We start from the raw sequence: 23,410 nt of genomic DNA, 5'->3' as shown, positions 1-23,410 counted from the left end.
AAAGATACACAGGAATGTAATCAATATTTTGAAAAAAATTAGTTCTTACTGAAAAAGGAGTACATATCTAATATAAACTCAAACAATACTAAAATACAATCAATGAAAAAGTGAGTTTCCCAACTACATTATATTCCCAAAGTTTCCTTTCTTAGGCAATCAAATGTTATGGATTACATACTGTTTCAGAAATTAGCCACACATGTACTTGTATATATAGTCACACTCTGTATGTTTTTAAAACATAAAAGGTGGCATACAATACACATACTCTTGATGTGCTTTCTTCATTTAATGTTTCCTAGAGATCATTCCCTTTCAGTTCACAGAGAGCTGCCTCATTCTTTTTCATGGTTGCATGTATTACTCTGTATGTACCATACTTTATTTAGCCATTTTCCTACTAACGGATGGTTATAAACAATGCTATAATAAAAATCCCTATATATACACTATTTTGTAAATGTGTATTTCTAAGGAAAGAATTCCTAAAAGTTAAAGTGTTAAATGAAGAAGTATATACATTTATAATTTTGACAGAAACTAACAAAACTACTCTCACAGCTGTACTAGTTTATACCTCTTGGATAAGAATTACTGTGTTTAAGTTGATACTGCAAAAGGAATATATTTAAAAGAAGATAATAGGGGGAGGAGGGGAGAAGGGAAGGGGCAGGGAGAGGGACAGTAGCTTACCTTCCAAAGTCACAGAGTTTTAATACGGCTGTATCAGGATCCAACAAGAGGTTCTGTGGTTTAATATCCCGATGGCAGATTCCAAAGGAATGGATATAGGCTAAACTTCGGAACAGCTGATACATATACAACTGTAATAGATAGTAGAAATTAATTAAATATTTCCTATCCTAAACAAATCAGATTACTTAAGCAGTCAATAAAGTAACAGATTCTCAGAAAAGAACACGTGAAATGCTATGGATTACCGGCACTCAATCCTCCTTTCACAAATTTCGTGTCATTTCTGTATTAATTAGCTATTTCTATATGAATTAAAGTGCCATTAACCATATGTACTATTTGCATCATTCTTTAATAACTTAAGAAAGGAAATTTTGCAATGTGTTTTATAACTTTTAATTTTACTAACATTTCACATTACAAGCCCACTAAGATGGGCTTTTATTTAAAACACAAATGAAAAGCTGAGAGAAGCATCCGAAATCATGAATAATAAGTAACTTTGGGTCAGAAACCAGGTATTCTGATTTTTAAGTTTATAGTTTCTTCTAGTAGGGCCCGCTGCTCAATGTAAACGTATTTCCAAAGTGTCATCTTTAGAATCGTATTTTCCTGAGGTATCAGCCTCCAAGGTGATTGACACAGTGGTCTAGGAAAACTCATGTGGACTGAGAAAATCTATAATCACTGCTCTATCAAGATATCAATAACTCTGTTAGTAGCACCACCATTCTTCCTGTTAATATCCTTCAGAAAAAGTATAATTCAAAATAACATTCAAAAACAGACGCCTGACTATTGACATCATCTTAAAAAAGAAAAGACGTTCTCAGTTTTCTTACCAAAAAGATACACTGAGAAACTGGGTCTGCATTGAGAAACTGGGATAAAGAATCACACTCTTGACTGAAGAAGACAGAAACTTCATGGAGAAAGAGAGTATAATTTAAACTTTGTTTATCTCAAGGTCAGTGTTCTGATTCACTTTTAAACTTTTCTGGTTGTTTACCTTCTGACCCCTACCCCGAAGTTACACCATGGACAGAATTTTTGAAATGAGTCAAACCAAAGATAACAAATATCTTGGTAAAAAAACAATTAAAGAAAAGAAAGATACTTAAAAGTCGAATGAAGCATTGACACATGGCACCATCTTTAAAAGCTACTGCTAAGGCTTAGGTTAAAGTTAACATGCAACCTACTTTCCTTCTAAGAAGCATGGTGAAAACTGCAGACAGCTGAATTTTAGTACATCTTTGAAGTTAATATCAACTATAGCTGGAAAAGTTTATGTCTTCTTTAAAATGAAGCATGATGTAAACTGTACAGAAAAGATCTTTTATAAGGTCAGCATTTTGCCAACAAAGTTAAAATTAAGGCATTTAGGTATCCATATAACTTTTTAAAAAAAACTTCATACTTCTATTATTGTACCATCATTCACAGAATCAATTTCTAAGTCCTAAAGCTTACTCTAGGAGTTTAATTCATTATCACTAAAAAGATAATCTCCAATAAGAAACTGAGTTCACAGGCATAAATTTACTAAAAACAGAGATTTTACTGTGTCAGCGTATTAATATCTAGGTCAGCAAGAATCAGTGAAAACAAGTCTTCTTTTTCTGAAAAAAAAAAAAGCTTAAGAGTTTAAATGAGGTTAATTTTAAGATGTCTTTTTACTGTATTCTTTCATCTGAAAGATCTACTCTATCTTCACTGTCTTGAAAAGTTTATCTAGAAATGTCAAGATAAAGAACAGACAAATGAGATCTAATTAAACTACAGAGCTTCTGCACAGCAAAAGAAACTACTATCAGAGTGAATAGGCAACTCACAGAATGGGAGAAAATTTTTGCAATCTACTTATCTGACAAAGGGCTAATATCCGGACCTACAAAGAACTCAAACAAATTTACAAGAGAAAAACAAACAATCCCATCAAAAAGTGGGCGAAGGAAATGAACAGACACTTCTCAAAAGAAGACATTTATGCAGCTAAGAGACACATGAAAAAATGCTCATCATCACTGGCTATCAGAGAAATGCAAATCAAAACCACAATGAGATACCATCTCACACCAGTTAGGATGGCGATCGCTAAAAAGTCAGGAAACAACAGGTGTTGCAGAGGATGTGGAGAAACAGGAATACTTTTACACTGTTGGTGGGACTGTAAACTAGACCAACCATTGTGGAAGACAGTGTGGCGATTCCTCAAGGATCTAGAACTAGAAATACCATTTGACCCAGCCATCCCATTACTGGGTATATACCTAAAGGATTATAAATCATGCTGCTATAAAGACACATGCACATGTATGTTTATTGCGGCACTATTCACAACAGCAAAGACCTGGAACCAACCCAAATGTCCATCAATGATAGACTCGATTAAGAAAATGTGGCACATATACACCATGGAATACTATGCAGCCACACAAAAAGATGGGTTCATGTCCTTTGTAGGGACATGGATGAAGGATTTTCAGCAAACTATCGCAAGGACAAAAAAACCAAACACTGCGTGTTCTCACTCATAGGTGGGAACTGAACAATGGGAACACTTGGACACAGGAAGGGGAACATCACACACCAGGGCCTATCATGGGGTGGAAGGAGGAGGGAGGGATAGCATTAGGAGATATATCTAATGTAAATGACGAGTTAATGGGTGCAGCACACCAACACGGCACATGTATACATATGTAACAAACCTGCACGTTGTGCACATGTACCCTAGAACTTAAAAAGTATATACATAAAAAAAAGTTTCCAACAGGAGGAAAAGAAAGAAATATGTAATATTATATATTTGTTGTTGTTTCACTTTGTAAAAGTATACTTATAAGAAAGCCGAGAAGCTTTCTAGACTAGAAAGATCGCAAAAACAAGAACAGAAAAACAACTTATCATGTGCCGGGCACTGTTTTAACTGCTTTATGTGTATTATTTCACTTACTCCTCATAATAACCTTATGTAATAAGTACTAATATTATTGCCATTTTAAATATAAAGTAACTGAGGCCCAGAGAGATTAAGCAACTTGCTCAATATCATACACACACAATATTCTGTAGTGGTCTGAGTAAGTGCTTCTCTTTCAATTACTATTTATGTATTTTGCCATATTTTATTAAATAAAGGTGTAAAATATAATCATTAAATAGCTTGGTGGAGGCTGGGCGCGTTGGCTCACACCTGTAACCCTAGCACTTTGGGAGGCCAAGGCAGGTGGAGTTCGAGACCACCCTGGGGGTAACATAGTGAAACCTCGTCTCTACTAAAATACAAAAAATTAGCCAGGCTTGGTGGTTCATGCCTGTGTTCCCAGCTAGGAAGGCTGAGGCAGGAGAATTGCTTGAACTTGGGAGACAGAAGTTGCAGTGAACCGAGATTGCACCACTGCACTCCAGCTTGGGCCACAGTGCGAGATTCTCTCTCAAAAAAAAAAAAAAAAAAAAAAAAAACACACACAACAACAACAAAACGAAGGCAGCTTGGTGGCTAAATAAAATACTAGAATGATTAATTCTTAGAAACTCAAATTAACACATTTTGAAATATAACAGATTTAACATGTACTAAGTGCCAAATCAAGAAAAGCATTTCTGTCTATTTGTTTACTTAATTCTTGCAACCACTCTGTGAGATACACATTATTCCCAGTTTTGCAGAAGATATTGAGGTTCAATGATCACAATTTTTTAAATTTTTCATTTTATTCAAAGTCCATACAAAATTGTTAACATTTCTATAAAATAATTACTATGCTTCAGGTTACAGGACAAAATATCACAGAAGGGAATTTACTCTGCAGTTGAACACAATTTGAACAGTTAGTTATATGTAACTCAAATCCAATGCCCTCTTCTTGGTGCCATAATATCTGAAGTAATAAAATAATAAAGCAAGTAATAGAATACATGTTAAAACAATAACAATTTTGTTTATGATTCAAAAAATGCATCCAACTCTCTTGTGTGATCAGACCCTATCCTTAAACATGTCTTTTCAACAACAAAAAAAAATTTTAAGTTCACAACAACGATTTGCCAGTCATCTGTTTTAGAGTTGCATTTTAAAACCTACTTAGTTCTGAAATATACTCATCAGAAAAGCAAAGGTGCTCAAAAAGTTTTTAACCTGTATCTTGCTCACAGAACATACTCAACTCTCCCAGAAAAAGTAAAAGGCAATTATAAAGAAATGCAGTTGCCATTCTGGTAACATGTATGCCAAACAAGTCCGTATCAGATGATGAGGTTCATGAAGGCAAGAGTTACTTGCATTTACTACTTTTATATCCCTCTCACAATCTAACATTTTTCATACAACAGGATTACAATAAAACTATGTAGAATGACCATGTGAAGGAGATCAACTCATAACTCATCAATTCCAGACACTGTTTTCATCTTTTCAGACCTTTAAGGGATCTATGTCCCCAAAGAACAATGCCCAGAGCCAACAGATCTGGCCTCTGAAAGGGCTGTGGTTACATTAAAAAAACAAAACAAAACAAAACCCTTTTCCCACAACGGGGAGAAAGAAAGGAGTGCTAGATCTCTCTCTGTATGCCAACTTCAGTATGTACAATAATTTTATTTTCATTTTTAAAATACATAATGCCAGATATCTAGCTCAACTATTTGCTGGCAATGCACAGGGCTGTTCACTATAGAACTATTTTTAATAGCAAAGCCCAAAAAACACAACAAAAAACAAGGGGGAAAACAACATGTGCATTAATAGCTCACTGGGTGAATTAATGAGAATACAGTCACATGATGAAGTAATATGGTAGCCATGAAGAAGGTGATATACACACACATGAAAATATGGACTGATCTCTAGGACATATTTTTAACTGAAAAAAAGAGAAAAATGTGTACTTTACGTAGCCATTTATATAAAAACAGGGTAAGAATAATTGCATGTTTGTTTATTTTTAAAATGGTAGGATAAATGATTAACATTTAAAAAATATTTAACACTGGTAAAGGAAAGGAGCAAAGCAGAGGGAACAGAGATAAAAGCTAAACTTCTTTGAACATACCTTGTTTTGTCAATCTTGTTTTGAACTATGTATAAATATATTAATTTAAAAGTAAATTTTATTTAAAAATTTAGAAAACCACAATCTATAATAAAAGTAAACTGAAACAAACAAATGCTTAATAGAACATCATCACACAGAGAGGAATTATTCAATTTTTTTGAGATGAAGTCTCGCTCTGTCACCCAGGCTGGAATGCAGTGGCGCAATCTTGGCTTACTGCAACCTCCGTTTCAGAGGTTCAAGTGATTCTTCTGCCTCAGCCTTCTGAGTAGCTAGGATTACAGGTGTGCTCCAGCATGCCCAGCTAATTTTTATATTTTTTAGTAGAGGTGGGGTCTCACCATGTTGGCCAGGCTGGTCTCGAACTTCTGACCTCAGGTGATCTGCACACATCGGCCTCCCAAAATGCTGGATTACAGGCATGAGCCAATGTGCCTGGCCTCATTGTTTCTTTAGAACAGAGACATTTGATTGTTCATCCCTAATGAGATCTAACGGGTAAAACTGAGCTGTGTTTAGATCTTAAATTATTTTTAGCTGGTGGTGCTAGTGTTGGAATTGTTATTCTAAGACAGTTATGTAGGGTGCAGGGTAGAATAAGTTATTAAATATACTACTATCATTGAGAGATGAAATTTTCAATGTAAGAGAAAGGAAATACAAATATAAGATTATTACAATTAAGTAAAAACTCATAAATTTTATTTGAAAGTACCAATATTAACTCATGGTGTATTTATTTTCAGAAAAAAAGAGGATGCATTACATCTGAGAAAATCACCCACATATTTCATAGCTCTGTTCACTAAAAAGATCCAGAAACAATAACCAACACTGTGACAGTTAGCACTTCTAGCATCCAGACTGTGGTCTCTAAATACCAACTCCCACTCAAAGAACAAGGTCTTCTTGAAGAAAAGGTTGATTCTAAGTCTGAGGAAGAAATGTGTAAGATGAACCTGGAATACTTGGTCATGTTAGAAAGCAAGGAAATTGTTAAATATTATTAACACTCACACAAGATATGTTAAAACAAACAACAAAACACCTCACTGGTACCTATGGAGGATGCTATGGAATCAACTAATTATTATAAATTTCAGTAAATGAAGAAAAGGGATCAAATACATTTCCTGTCTTTCTTATATAAACTGTATCTCGGGGCACAAAGAGTTGATATGGGAAAATCTCTCTTTATGAAACTATTCCAGCTTATAAATTAAGACGGAATAATAACAGTAGACTATCAACATTTTGTAACCTGTAATGAATTAATGAATTTAGGCAGTGATCATCAATGGCTACTAACATCAGGAAAAGAAAGACATTATGTTCTTCCTTCAGAAAGTACTCAACACTACAAATGAAGTGGTCCTGACTCCTACCAAAAATATACTTAATCATCAATTATCTAATCACCAGTTTGCAGGAAATACAGATGACAAAGGAACATACTAACTACACTACAGAAATCCAGCAAAATCCAGACCAAAGTATAGGTCAAATGATCCAGTTTCTTTAGCAACAAAGTTTCAGAGAGAGAAAAAGAGAACCAATGGATTAAAAGAAACATTAGAGGCACATCAGCCAATCATAACATATATACCTTAACTGAATGTCAATTCAAAAATATAAACTTAAAAAATTATGCCACAGACAAATATAAACTGGGTATTTAATGATACTAACGAAATACTATTTATTTTCATAGGTTGACAATGGTAATTTAATTGCAATCCCAGCACTATGGGAGGCCGAGGCAGGCGGATCACAAGGTCAAGAGATCGAGACCATCCTGGCTAACACAGTGAATCCCTGTCTCTACTAAAAACAGAAAAAAATTAGCCGGGCGCGATGGCGGGCGCCTGTAGTCCCAGCTACTCGCGAGGCTGAGGCAGGAGAATGACGTGAATCTGGGTGGCGGAGCTTGCAGTGATCCGAGATCGCACCACTGCACTCCAGCCTGGGCAGCAGAGTGAGACTCTGTCTCAAAAAAACAAACAAACAAAAAAGCATCCTGGCTGGGCGTGGTGGCTCACACCTGTAATCCCAGCACTGTGGGAGGCCAAGCTGGTGGATCAATTGAGGTCACGAGTTCAAGACCAGCCCGGCCAACATGGTGAAACCACATCTACACTAAAAACACAAAAATTAGCTGGGCATGGTGGCATGTGCCTATAATCCCAGCTACTTGGGAGGCTGAGGCAGGAGAATCACTTGAACCCAGAGGGTGGAGGTTGTAGTGAGCCGAGATCGTGCCACTCCACTCCAGCCTGGGCAACAGAGTAAACTTCAAAAAGAAAGAAAGAAAAAAAAAAAAAAGAAAAAGAAAAAGAAGAAGGAAGGAAGGAAGGAAATAAAAAAGAACATCCTTATCTATCTATATATAAAGTATATATACAATAGATATTATATACACTATATATAGTGTATATTATATATATACTATATATGAGACTCCTTGCCAAAGTAATCCAGCTAACAAAAGTGCTTAAAGAACTTCTATTATTATTACGATTATTAGCTTATGCAAAATCTACCCAAAGAACTTCTATTATTAATATTCCTACTTTGGTAACCCTTTTATTATTGTGAAGCTTAAATTTTTAACAATTAGGACTTCAAAAACCCTAACCATAAGACATTCAGAGTCAATGTCATTTTATTTTCTACAGTCATTTCCATAAAGGGTTAAATTTAAAAATTGTATTTAGACACCTGAACTTTCAAACTTAACTACTAGTTTTCATAATATTCACAATAGTGTATATATAGTGTATATACTATATGTAGTGTAGCATATAGTGTATACACTATATAGTGTAGCGTATAGTGTATATACTATAATATATACACTATATATACTATAATATATACACTATATAGTATATGTAATATATACTTTTATATATACACATGTATACACTGTAATTCTTATATGTGAAAGTAAAAATATCTAGAATTTGCTTCAAAAAATAAGGGAGTGCAGAGTAGAAAATGGTATGGATAAAATAATTTTGGCTACAAATTGATAATTGTTGATATTGTCTCACAGGTACATGGAGGTTCACTGTTCTATTTTCTCTCTTTTTATATATGCTTTTATATATGCTTGAAATCTCCAATAATAAAAACAAAGTTTAGAATGAGTAAAGATCCTGAAATAAGCAAAATTTCTGTAGACACATATATGAACAGAAAATCATTTGACATATCTTAAGAAGTAGCAGAAAATATGTACTGCTTAACTAGGGATCATTATAGGTCATGAAGAGATAAGTAAATTTGGAGAGTTGTTTCAACAGAGGTATCATACGCCCGTTGTTTCTGCCAATAGAGAAGAATATGACATTTCTAGACTCTTCACTACTTCATAATACATATATTTTGTCTTGTTTTATAGTTGTTTGTGCCATTCTTTTTCTAGTTATTAGAAGAAGACTAAAGTATTTCATTAGCTTCAGATTATTCTGCAATAATTTACCACTTACTGGCTGAATCAAAGATGTGGGACAAAAATCTGGTCACTTTTAATGTATTGTTAGGACCTTCTATTAATTCTACTTTACAGCCTCCAAATGTTTTCTCATATGCTAAGCTCATCCTATGGGCCAAAATGGTATATTGTGGCCAGTAAATAAATAAGTACAATTTTACCAACACGAAAGCTAAGCAGAGAACGGATCAGTGACCCGTTTGGAAGGATATAACTAATTTTTTGCCTCAAAACTAGGTCTTCAGGAACCAAATTTAGGGTTTCTTCTGCTTCATAAATGTGCCACCTCTCTGTACTAGCACTAAGAGCCACAGAATAGGCAGACCCAGACTATCATAATGTAAATTAAGCAGCTCAAAAATTATTCTAGACTTAGACAGTTCAAAGGAATGTACTGCTGTGCTAGTTATCTAGAATAGGACCTGCTGTTCTAAAACCAGAATAAAGCACTACAGTAAATTTGTAGTAGAAAATTGTTTCTTTTATTCTTCTACTATCATCAGTTCAACTACAACCTCAACCAAGTTTTGATAAGCCCAAATAAAATTATACTGAAATCAGAATTTAATTCCTCACACTAAATTCAACAGGAATCCCGGACTCCTTGCCAAACTAATCTAGCTAACAAAAGTGCTTAAAGAACTTCTATTATTATTATTAGCTTATACAAAATTCACCCAAAGAACTTCTATTATTAATGTTCCTACTTTGGTGACCCTTTCATTATTGTGAAGCTTAAATTTTTAACAATTAAGACTTCAAAAACTCTAACCATAAGACATTCAGAGTCAATGTCATTTTATTTTCTATACTCATTTCCATAAAGGGTTAAATTTAAAAATTGTATTTAGATATCTGAACTTTCAAACTTAACTACTAGTTTTCACAATGCCATAGTTAATAAAATAATTTGTTACTAATAATTAACCACAACTTTAATAAAAATCATGCTAAATACCTAGCCATTCTGCCATGAGTTCTAGCAAATAAACAAGATGGCATTGATATTAGATACCAAAAAATAAACAACATCCAGTGTATATTTAACATCACCAACAGTTTAAGCTGCAGCTACAGATGCCAACAAATATATAAATTGCATTTATGAACAAATGAATTGGAACATATTTATAACTATATTTTACAATTTTATATGATATGCTCCTATGTTGGTTTGTGGCACAATAAAGACATCAGAAGTTAAATAAAAATGTACTATGGCTAGAAGAAATAAAATCTATAAATGTCTGTCAAAAATATTCACTGTAATTTACCAGAATATCTTTACTATCTGAGTTATAAAACTTCAAAAGGTGCACACTTCATGTTTTAAAACTGTAAAAGGATTTAACAAAGTTCCAACAATACCTAGTTTACAGTTTTTCTCCTTGAGTATTAAATACAATAATATAGTTAAAACATACAGGAGGCTCTCGCTGGTTCATAAAAAATGTTTTCTAAAATGGAAAATTGTTCTGTTTTTACATACCTTGACATAAATCACAGGGAGCGTCTGTTTGGCTCGACTATAGTGTCTGGCAACTCTGTATACTGTTTCCGGAACATAGTCCAGCACCAGATTAAGATAGACCTCATCTTTCTGAAAGAGTTTATTAAAAAAACAAAAACAAAACAGATTAGAAACTGGTTTTTAAATATGCAAATTAAATTCTCTAGATATTTACTTATTTGGATTTTTAAAGATTAATGTGTCAATTTTCATTATATAAAACTACTTCAGAATATAACCATAATAATAAAAACAAGTCAACCACACCTTTTTACTAATAATTCAATGGGGAAAAAATAGTCTTTTCAATATTTTTAAGATTCCCAATTACATTTAAACGATTATTTTGGTTACCATGATTTTAGACGATATCACCTGTCATAAAATTTAATATTTTCTAGGCTGATAATCAATGTCCTCATGTCCTATCAAGATAAGTATCATGGTGGCAGGGAGAGTACTGAATCTGAAACTAAGAAACATGGATTTCTAGCCCTAGCTCTACTAGTTGGTATGTGCAAGTCACTTGCATCTCTAGCCTTCAGTTTCTTTAACTACAATATGAAAAGTCAGACTAAACAGTCCAAAATGTCTCTAACCTCCACACACACAAAAAAGATCTTATAGTTACCTGATCGTATACAACTGACAGAACAACGACTTGTCTTCTATAATTAACTGAAATATAAAAAATAACCTATAAGGCAACGTGTTACCATACTCACAAGCTTATTACAGGTCATATGTTTAAATATCCATGCTCAGCAGCATAGAGACACCAACCCAGCATCAGTGGAGAAAAAGAAAGGCATTCTAACTTAAGCACCAAGTAGGAAGGAGGAGCAGGGCACTGCCCTTACCTTGTTTATGTGGCCAGTATCAGGTAAACTGAAGCAGAAAACAAAGTTGAGAATCACCATGTTCAAGCATAGAATTGGCTACTGAGTGGGAAATACTGTGGATAAGCAAACTTTCACAGTCTCCCAATTTGAAATAATCTTACCTATCAAACTGAAGTGAGAATTTCAAGTTTCAGCATTTATTGAGCATTTTCCATATATCAGTGGCCACAGCAGAGGAAATAGAAGTATAAAAGAAATGACATCTAAACTGTGTATGAAAGGAGCATTTCACGCAGACAGAGAAAACTATATTAAAAACGTAAGGTCATGTAAGAGTACAGCAGAGATCAGGAAATAGTGAAACATCATGCCACTGACCCTACTACCTTCTCACTACACTTCACGCTTCACGCACTTATGTTCTCCTCCTTTCCTTCCTTAGCCTTAAATTCCACGGTCCATCATTATCCTCTCTTTCTAAGACAAGTGTCAACAAATCACGGGAATAGTCTGCTGCCTGTTTTTAAAAATAGACTTTTAATAGAACAGAGCTATGCCATTCAGCTAAGTACTGTCTATGGCTGCTTTTGGACTACAGTGACAGAACTGAGTAGTTGTGACAGAGACTAGATAGCCTACAAAGGCAAAAATATTTAAGAAAAAGCTTTTGGTTTTTCCACAACCCTGGTTGAGTTCAGTTTTCTGCCCAGTCCATGTCTACGACCAAAGAGCTGAATATGGCTGCAAAGAAACCTCTAATTATGCTGATTGGTCTTATGTTAAAGTCATCATCAAAATTTAATTTGTTGGCCAGCCATGGTAGCTTACACCTGTAATCCCAGCATTTTGGGAAGTTGAGGCGGGCAGATCGCTTGAGCTCATGAGTTTGAGACCAGCTTGGGCAACATGGCAAAACCTCATCTCTACAAAAAATACAAAAATTAGCCAGGCGTGGTGGTGTGCACCTGTAGTCCCAGCCACTTGGGAGAAGGAGGTGGGAGAATGGCTTGAGCCTGGGAGGCAAAGGTTGCAACAATCCAAGATCACGCCATGCACTCCAGTCTGGGTGACAGAGTCACAGCTTGTCTCAAAATCAATTCGTCCAGCAATAATTATACACTTTCCTGGTCCATCCACTTTTCCAGACCACTTAATTTCTTCTTTCCTCCTCTTCAACCTCTAACACCCCTTCTCTGTCCTCTGCCTCAACAGATGGCCTTGCTTGCATCACTACAAGCACTAACCTACCAGCATCTATCTCTGTATACTCTTACTTTACTTCTATATCTAGAGATAAGCTAACCCAGCTCCTTCCTAAGGCAAACATTGCTACATGTTAAAATAAAAACAAAAATGGTCCTGTTCTCAAGGTCATTGCTCCAGAATTTTTTTTTTTTTTGTCATTCTGCATTAATTATTCCGTGTGGAAACATTACAATCAGCACATAAACTTGCCATTATTTCTCCCATCTTAAAAAACAAACAAACTATCCATATTTCTGCCTCCTCTCCTTAAGCTGACTTTCTCTAATTCCTCTCTCCTCCAATTCTAAAACTTACGCCAACAGAATTTCACTACCACTATGTCAAAATTATTCCAGATCAACAATCTCCTTGTGGCTGAATCCAAAGCCAATTTTCAGTCATCATCTTACCCTTCTCATCTACTTGACTTAGCACTACCTTTTGGAAAAGTCAATCATGTTCCTTTCATTGAAGCACCTTCTTCACTTCACAGGACACTATACTTTTTGGTTTTCATCCTACCCTACAGACAACTCTTCTTTTCTCCATTTCTATTTCCTCCTATTCTCTTTGATCTGTTAAAAATTGGAAGATCCCTGGAATTAGTCCTCAGACCTCTTCTATTCTTTAAACTCACTCCCCCTTGATAATCTCATCCAGTCTAATGGCTCAATACTACTATATACTGATTATTATAAATATATACACATATACTAGAGACCACTGCCCTTAACTCCACACTAGTATATCCAACTATGTATCTGGTATTGCTCAGGCTAAAAAACCTTAGAATCATCCTAAATCAACTCCCAGCCCCTTCTCTCTTACCCTTTCACACACACACACCTATACCCACACACACACCCTCATAGCCAAATGCCAGAAAATATGAATGGTTCTACCTTTAAAATTTATCCGGATCCAACCACTCAGCATTTTCAGTGCTAGAACCCTTTTCTAAGCCACTATCACCTTTCACCTGGATTACTGTAATATCTTCCTAAATGGTCTGCTTCTACCCTTATTCCTTTCCAGTCTACTATCAACTAAAATCAAGTTAAGTTAGACTGTATGTCTTCTACTCCACCTAATTGGTCTATAAGATACTACACACCCATCTCATTATTTCTGTCCTCTATTCTTCTACTGCACTGCTGTCCTCACTGCTGACTTTTCTCTAGCCAAGCTAGTTCTCTGCTATTTCTTGAACACATATGGTACATTTTCACATTCAGGGATTCTGTACTTCAGGGCTTCTAGTCCTTTAACCTAGATTGTTCTCCCCCTAGACATGCTCAAAGCTCATTTGTCTCAACTCCTTCAAAATCTTTGGTTAAAGTGTTACCTTCTTAGTATGGCTTTCCTTAATCATTCCATTTAAAATTCCAACTCATTCCTCCACCTCCACATTCCCCATCTGCCTTCCCCATTTTATAAACGAAACTTACCATTTTCTAACCACACAGTTTATCTGCTTCCTCTGACCAGACAAGGTTCCATAATGGCAAAGGCTTTTGTCTGTTTTATTCACTGCTCTATCTCCATGTAGAATAGTGCCTAGCACACAGTAGGTACTCAGTAAATATTTGCTGACTAAATTAAGTTTAGAGGCAATGGGCATTTCTTTAAAACTTAGTATTACATATTTCACAATGTATATACATATAAAAATCATGTTGTACACTGTAAATATATATTTTTATTTTTCAATTATATCAATAAAGCTTGAAGAAAAAAATTAGATTACAAACCGACACGTCTGTTTTAACTCAAACAGTATTATGGAAAATGGATATAGAGAGGAGGAGACTTGGGAAGACAAGAATGAATGCAGGGTAAGTAGCTGGAAACCTTCTACAAGAATCCAAAGGCTGGATCAGGGCATAAGGCAATAGGGATTTTTTTTTAAAGCTGGGAGAAGGTAGGGTAGGTATACTGGCTAGTTGAACATGAGACTAATAGAGAATCCAAAAAACAAAGAGACTGGGATTAATTTAACTGTTTTTAAGTGTGGGCAACTAAGTAGGTGATGAGACATAGAAAGCAAAAAGAGTAGAAAGGTTTGAAGGAAAAATTATCTGAACTTTTACTTAATGAAACTCAGAACACTTTGGGTAGCTATATTACATAGGTGGTTGCAAACAGAGGTCAAGGCAAAACTCAGGAAGCAGGAGTGGAGTACAGCTTGAGATTCAGGCAATAGCTGAAGCCATGAGAATAGACGTATTCACCTAAGACGACGACGCAAAGTTGAAGAGTAAGGAAAGGACTGAGTATGGAATCCTGAAAAACACTAAATTTAAGAAGCAGGTAACATAGGGGACTTAGCAAACATGAAGAAAAAACTAAGAGGCACAAGAAAGCAAGGAAAGATTAGCATCGATGATCCAAAGCTGAAATTTCTATAACGGTGAAAGGTGAAACTGTGAAGCATTTCAATAGCAGATGGGATGAGGACTAAAAATAGGTTATTCGATCTATACCCAATATCTTGGTATATCTTGGTTCAGTGATGCTCTTGGAAAAAGAAGTTTCAGACCATGGTGCCAGCAGCAATCAAGCGTTATTGGTTCATGAGTGAGCAGGTAGCAGGTGAGGAATAGGAGGTAGTTAATTCAATTTATTCTCACAAAGTCTCTGGTGATGAAAGTAAACAAAGAACTGGGAGTTGGTAACTCTAGGGGAGTAAAGTCAAAGAAACACTGTCACTGGGTTTTTGTTTGCACTTTTTACTGGCTAAAAGATATTACAGGCTAAAAGAGACCCAAATTTATTTGTAAGCTAAGTAGACAAGGGTAGAATAAAGTTATAAAAAAGGAAGAAAGGCCGGGTGTGGTGGTCAATGCCTGTAATCCCAGCACTTGGGAGGCCGAGGCAGGAGGATTATGAGGTCAGGACATCGAGACCATCCCGGCTAACATGGTGAAACCCCATCTCTACTAAAAATACAAAAAATTACCCGGCATGGTGGCAGGTGCCTGTAGTCCCAGCTACTTGGGAGGCTGAGGCAGGAGAATGGCTTGAACCCAGGAGGCAGAGGTTGCAGTGAGCTGAGATCATGCCACTGCATTCCAGCCTGGGAGATAGAGCGAGACTCCATATCAAAAAAAGAAAAAAGAGGGAAAAGGGATAACTGAAACTGAAGAAGCAAGATTCTAGAAAATCAGGAGAAGGAAGAAACAAGTACAAAGACAAACTATATAGCATAGTAATTAAGAAGTAAGATTAGCATGAGTCATATAAAACTATATAGAAGTCCCAATTCTGTTACTAGGAGTTATGTGACTATGAGCAAGTTATTTAACCTCACTAAGCATCAGTTCCTCATCTGTAATATAGAGCTAATGACAGTATCTATTTTAAAGAACTGTCATGATATTATAAGAAATAATCAATGTGAAATTCTTTAAATACATTACCTAACACACAATAAAGACTCAAATTTTAGCTATTTTCATCCTTTAAAAAAGTATCTTTTTTTCTTTAAAATAAGTGATTAGGTATTACGGAAAAGGAAAGAAATATAAGCTGAATGAGTTATGTGTGATGATCCTATTTCTTGTAAAGTAAGAAATAAGATGATATGCAAAACTAGGGGAAACAAGACTAATGCTGAAGGCTAAAAGAAAAAAAATGCAGAGATCAGATTTCAGGAGAATCAGTTCCCATTGTAAATGAGGTCTAAAAAAGAGAACGAATAAATAGAATGCTCAATTGGTGTGAAAAGGATAGCTGTTTTAAATAGAGTTCAAAGAACGGTGAGTCTCAGGTATCAGAAAGGTCATTAACACAGATGTCAAAACCATTTTTTCAGCTATTACTCAATCACTAAGTTTCTTGATTTTAATGATCTATTTTACAAAATTAATTGTTATACACTATGAACAACTTCGAGATGTGTATACCACTACATTCCAATTTACTTCATTTGCTAAATAATCATACTAACAGGTAAGAATATAAAGGCTGAACCAGGTATGGTGACTCATGCTTATAATCCTAGCACTTTGGGAGGCGAAGGCAGAAGGATCATTTGAGTCCAGGAGTTCGAGACCAGCCTGGGCAACACATGGAGGCACCATTTCTACAAAAAACAGAAACAAAAAAATTGGCCGGGCGTGGTGGCTCATGCCTGTAATCCCAGCACTTTGGGAGGCTGAGGCAGGCAGATCACCTGAGATTCGGAGTTCGAGACCAGCCTGACCAACATGCAGAAACCCCGTCTTTACTAAAAATACAAAATTAGCCGGGCATGGTGGCGCATACCTGTAATCCCAGCTACTCTGGAGGCTGAGGCAGGAGAATGGATTGAACCCGGAAGGCGGAGTTTGCTGTGAGCCCAGATCGTGCCATTGCACTCCAGCCTGGGCAACAAGAGCAAAACTCTGTCTCAAAAAAAAAAAAAAAAAATTAGCCAGGCCTGGCAGTGCACGCCTGTGGTCACAGCAGCTCGGGAGGCTAAGGTGGGAGGATCACTTGAGCCCCAAAAGTCAAGGCTAGTGAGCCGTGATGGCACCACTGCCACCCAGCCTGGATGACAGAGTGAAATTCTGTATCCTACACACACACACACACACATTTATTTATTTTTGTATATTTAAACTATATGTAAGATTAAAAGATGAATGCCAAATTCAACAGAGGTTTCTAGTTATAAGACTATAAGCTCTGTCCTTCCCTTGTCCCAATCAATATTTTTATAAACAATTTCATTTATTTTAGGTTGCAAAAGCAAATGCCATCAACAGCTAAGCAACAAATGTAAAAATGTGAAGCCAAATTGTGTAACGCAATAAGGGGCAATAGTTGGTAAATCACACAGTACAAAACTCTAGTTTAAAAAACAAAAACAAAAAATTGTCAAATACAACACATCATGGGATAGATTTGGCTGTCAATTTATAACCTCTGATTTCAACACAGCCACCTAAGATTGACACAAACCTAGGAAGAATGGCTTAAAATGAAACATTGAATAAAAATTTAAAGAATTTGGCTGGAATGATAAACCAAACCCACAATATGAAATTCAACAAAGGCCCTATGACTAAAATCAAACTATCAATGTATTATTGAGAATGAGAGAACAGAGAAACTCCAGATCAAACTTGACAGTAATACATCTGGAAATTAAAGAAGTATAACTGAACAGAACTCAAAGAGAATCAACATTGAGATGCAACCAATGAAAAACATCATGCAACATTAGGCTACAAAAGTATTGTGTTCAAATCAATGAAGATAATTCCACTCCACTTTGTACAGCTCACGCTGCACTGGAAGTAATGATATTCCTTTATTGGCCGCATATTTTATTCATAATATTAACACAGCAGAATACATCAAAGGAAGGTTAATGAAACCATGTCTGCTATAGGCTGAACAACCTAATTTACTACACTATGGGAAATATGAAGGCACCAATAAATGCTCTTGTTAAATTTATAAATGTTCTAATGTAAAATAAATAGCCACAGGGAATAACCCCCGAGGGCCCATCCCTAGGAAACAACATATGTAGGGAAAACAGTAGTATTTTTCAGTTCCAAAGTATATTTTGTTTGAAGCTTCCTGCACAACATAATTAAGGAGGCTGAAGATGCTAATATTTTGAGAAGAAAGACCAGGATTCAGCATTTCTAGCACTCACAATTTTCTGAAACATCTCAGGTTTGCTACTTCCTTAATGTAATCTCTCTCCTTTGGATTATCAGACACAATGCTAGAATACTCACAAATTGCAAACTTTAAAAACTAAATAGGTCAGTCACGGTGGCTCACACCAGTAGTCCCACCCAGCACTTTGGGAGGCCGAAGTGGGTGGATCGCTTGAGCTCAGAAGTTTGACACCAGCCTGGGCAACATGGTAAAACCCCGTCTCTACCAAAAATACAAAAATTAGCCAGGCGTGGTGGCATGCACATGTAGTCCCAGCTATTGAGGAAGCTGAGGCATGAGAATCACTTCAACCCAGGAGGCAGAGGTCGCAGTAGCCAAGACCACGCGACTGCACTCCAGCCTGGGTGACAGAGCAAGACTCTCAAAAAACAAAACAAAACAAAAACAAACAAACAAAAATAAAATTTAAAAAAAACCTAAATAGAACACACAGTATCACTTGGGAGGCAGGTGCTGAAAACACTGAGTCCACTAACATAAGAAACTACCAACCTCAAATAACTGATACTAGGTTTCCAAAACACTGGCAAAAGAATCAATGCCAGAAGTCTTTTGAAAGGAATCCGCTATTATACAAAGTGGATCTTACTCAGAAACTTCCAAAAACATTACATAATGTGTAATTTAGGGAGTAGTTCTCTCTATGGCTCAGTTTTCCTAGTCATTACTTTTATTAATAAACTATTCTCTAATCACTGATAACCACTCTTCTATGAGCTCCACATTAAAACCACACACTGAGTAAGAAATTTAAGTGATAAAATTTTGATCACACGTAACAACTCAACAACAGCTGAGATAACTCCATCCTACCTTTGGAAAACACATTAGTATGATGTGTTATCTCCAGATAACTTCTGAGGTCAAGGAAATAAAATGACTCGAGGCTACATTTTTAAATAGAATCATGATATAATTTTAAAAATCTGATGGAATGCAATGCAACGTATTAGAGATTCCAGCAATAAGACATCAAATGCAGCATCATGGTAACCCAGGATTCTCATCAGAAATGGGTTGGGCATTCCAACTGGCAAAAATCTTCAAAACAGCTATCTTTTCTCTGATGGGTATGCCAGGCTGGCTAGAGATGAGAATATAGTATTAATAGCAAAGAGTGTGTGGATTAGGTAAAAGAGAATATCTTTTTGCTTGAGAGGTTGTGGGAAGGAAATGGGAAAGGGTAGGCACCTAGCATACAACAATGATTAAGGCAAGTTTCATCCCTATCTCACACCTTAAAACAAAATAAACACCAAAATTACCAACTTTTTTTTTTTTTTTGAAAAATAATAAACATGCCAGAAGAAAACATGGGTATTTCTGCAAATCTTGGAAGACAAAAGAGCTAAGCCATGGAGAAAAATAATGCCAATTTGATTACACAGAACTATAAAACATCTATAATACCTTAAGAAAAAAACTCGCACAAACCCAGCAAAAAAAAATCATGACAATCTGGCAAATAAATAAATAAATAAACTTCTGCTACACATGGCAAAAGCCTGATTTGTTTTTCTTTAATATACAAATAGTACTTGGAAGTCAGTAAGAAAAAACCAGCATTCAAATAGAAAACATGGAAATATGGGCTGGGTGCAGTGGCTCACACTTGTAATTCCAGCACTTTGGGAGGCTGAGGCTGAGGTCAGGAGTTCGAGACCAGCTTGGCCAACATGATGAAATCCTGCCTCTACTGAAAATACAAAAATTAGCTGGATGTGGTGGCAGACATCTGTAATCTGAGCTACCCTGGAGGCTGAGGCAGGGGAATTGCTTGAACCCGGAAGGTGGAGGTTGCAGTGAGTCAAAATCATGCCATTGCTCATCCCCACCCCCTACAAAACAAACAAACAAACAAAAAAAAAAAAACAAGAAAGAAAATATGGAAATACATATTAACAGATGGTCATACAAATGGCCAAGAAAACTGCAGAAAAATGCTCAGCCTCACATATAATTAAAGAAATGTAATAAAGATAGCGATAAGCCAGAATTTTTCATCTATCAAACTAGAAAAGAAAATTCAATCTGAGAAAACTAAGTATTGAAATAGATCATCATTCAATATGAACTACAACAATTCTTGTGAAAGTCCAAACTCATGCAATCTTTTGGGCAGGCAATGGGTTAATACATTAATTCAGAAGTGAAGACATAGAGTCCCCCAACTAGACTCAGCAATGTCACTTTTAGGGATTACGTCTATGAAAACAATTCTGTGTGTGTACACGCTCATGCACGCATAAAATTTGTGAAGAGCAAGAAATTAAAAACACCACATCTACATGCCATTATCTTACAGTGCCAGAAAACAAAAACTTGCTTTAAAATAAAACAAAAAGCCCATATGATAGTATGTTAAAGAAGCACAGAAGTCGCCAAGCGTGGTGGCTCATGCCTGCAATCCCAGCACTTTGGGAGGCCGAGGTGGGCGGATCACCTGAGGTCAGGAGTTCGAGACCAGCTTGGCCAACATGGTGAAACCCCGTCTCTACTAAAAATACAAAAATGAGCTGGGTGTGGTGGCAGGCACCTGTAATCCCAGCTACTCGGGAGGCCGAGGCAAGAGAATCGCTTGAGCCCAGGAGGCGGAGGTTGCAGTCAGCAGAGACGGAGCCACTGCACTCCAGTCTGGGCGGCAGAGCAAGACTCCTTCATAAAATAATAACCATAATAATAATAAAACAAAAAACAAACAAAAAAGAAACACAGGAGCTAGCTGACAGAACTCCCAATGGCCAAACCTGGGACAATTTGGCCAATAAAATAAATATCCATAAATCCACACTGATAGAAATACATGACTAGATTAATACATGGGGGAAAAGAGATATGTCCCTTATGCAAAATAAATTGAAATAATTTGTGTAGCTACTCCACCATTAAGGAAAAGAAGTATAGGGGCATAATTCCCATCTTAAGTGTAGTCTCTGCATAGCGACTTCCTTCCAAGGAATAAAGTATGGAAAGGGGGGGGAAAGAGTAATTTTACAGTCAAGAAAACTAAACACTACATCAGTCAGGTGTTGAAAATCAGTTAACAGCAGTCATAAAGCATGTGTCCTAGATATGAAGTGATGAAAATGACACTTTACCTCTCTGTTGTCTTCTTGCCAAAAACCTGTAACCCCGGTTTTATCATTAAAAAAGCAGAGAAACTCCAATAGTAAGGCATCCTACAAAACATCCGACCAGTACTCCACAAAAGTGTCGAGATCATCAAAACCAAGGAAAGTCTAAGAAACTGCCATGGTGAAGAGGCAAGTAAGATAAGACCACTAACATCTCATTACATTGTAATGTGTGATCCTGAATGTGTTATTCTTTCTTCTACTTTGTAAATGTAATGTGGTATCTCAAAAGGGATCATAAACAAAACAAAAGACATTAGACAAAAACTAAGGAAATCTGAATAAACTATAATAATTAACTAACTGTAACAAATGTACCATATTAATGTCTTAACAATAGGGGAAACTTTGCAGGGTCTGTCCATATAGACCTAAAAAGCCCTATTACTGTATTGTTGGTAAAGAGGGAACATGCTCCAAAATAATATATATGTTATTACATTTACATATAATGTATGTGCTCATACAGGCATATAAGAAATTTATATCTGTTAAGAGTGGGATTAGGGAATTTAGGGATTAGGGTAAAAAAGATTTCATTTTAATTTACTCCATTCTGTAATTTTTTAAATAATATGCATGAAATAACATTTTAGTTTTGCTGAAATATTAAAATAACATAAAAACAGATGACAAGTGATATTCAAAAGAAATTTCTTTATTTTTGAGCAGATGATAATTACCACCTCATTTGCTGTTAGTAACATTTATATTTTATGAGGAGGTCCTGATAATTCAAACTCAAGAGCTTTATTATTACTTATATATTCATTTTCTAGGTCACACTCCATAGAAAATGTTAGCATTTCATCAGTCAAGTTTCATCCAGATAATCAATAAACCACTTTAATAAGACATCAACATAAAACTTTAAGGAAGACAGACCAAGTGAGCTTAGATAGGTAATCACTTTATTTCCTTGAATAAAATTCCCTTCTATCAGTAATTTTCATATAGCAAGGTAAAGAGAGAGGAAAAGAGGAGAGAATTGTATATTGTCAACCTGATCAAGGTACCATTTCTGTAATTTGGGGTTTTCATCTAATTGAAAAAGAACAATGACAACAAAATTATTATTATTATTTTATTTATTTATTTATTTCAGATGCAGTCTCGTTCTGTTGCCCAGGCTGGAGTGCAGTGGCACGATCTCGGCTCACTGCAAGCTCCGCCTCCCAGGTTCACACCAGTCTCCTGTCTCAGCCTCCCCAGTAGCTGGGACTACAGGCACCCGCCACCATGCCCGGCTAATTTTTGTATTTTTGGTAGAGACGGTGTTTCACCATGTTGGCCAGGATGGTCTCGATCTCCTGACCTCATGATCCGCCCACCTCGGCCTCCCAAAGTGCTGGGATTACAGGTGTGAGCCACCATGCCCAGCCTACAAAATTATTTTTATACTAGGAGACTGACTTTGACCTAATCATTTATGAACCCACTTCTACTTTCTTAGCCTCATCTCCACTACCATCCCCACTACCCCAACTTTATATACCAGCAATTTCAAACTACTTGTATCTCCTCTACACACACTGTGCTATTAAACATCACCAAGTCTTTAAAATACTCTGTAGTCCTTGGCACACACCAGTTCTACACTATTTATCTAAATAGTTCCTATTAATTGATATTAAAACCAATTCTTCACAGACTCTTTCAAAAAAACAGAAGCAGAGGGAATACTTCTCCATGTCATTCTATGAAGCCAGTATTACCTGATACTAAAAGCAAAGACATGACAAGAA

At 36.0% G+C, this 23,410-nt stretch overlaps 1 protein-coding gene across 4 annotated transcripts in view; it reads right to left on the bottom strand.

Moving 5' to 3' along the window:
- Positions 1-23,410, bottom strand: part of GSK3B (glycogen synthase kinase 3 beta) — a 279,756-nt gene that overhangs the window by 91,065 nt on the left and 165,281 nt on the right. For all 4 annotated transcript variants that reach the window (XM_033211108.1, XM_033211110.1, XM_033211112.1 and 1 more), the window contains exons 4-5: positions 10,745-10,855; positions 697-827 (exon numbers count right to left, since the gene is read on the bottom strand). In XM_033211108.1, coding sequence (XP_033066999.1) covers positions 697-827; positions 10,745-10,855 — 242 coding nt within the window. The remainder of the gene's footprint in view (positions 1-696; positions 828-10,744; positions 10,856-23,410) is intronic.

The sequence above is a fragment of the Trachypithecus francoisi genome, unplaced genomic scaffold (genome assembly GCF_009764315.1).
Source record: "Trachypithecus francoisi isolate TF-2019V2 unplaced genomic scaffold, Tfra_2.0 Lachesis_group0, whole genome shotgun sequence".
NCBI classification, from domain to species: Eukaryota; Metazoa; Chordata; class Mammalia; order Primates; family Cercopithecidae; genus Trachypithecus; species Trachypithecus francoisi.
The sequence above is the reverse complement of the archived record's forward strand: the minus strand, read 5'-3'. Positions and strand labels throughout refer to the sequence as shown.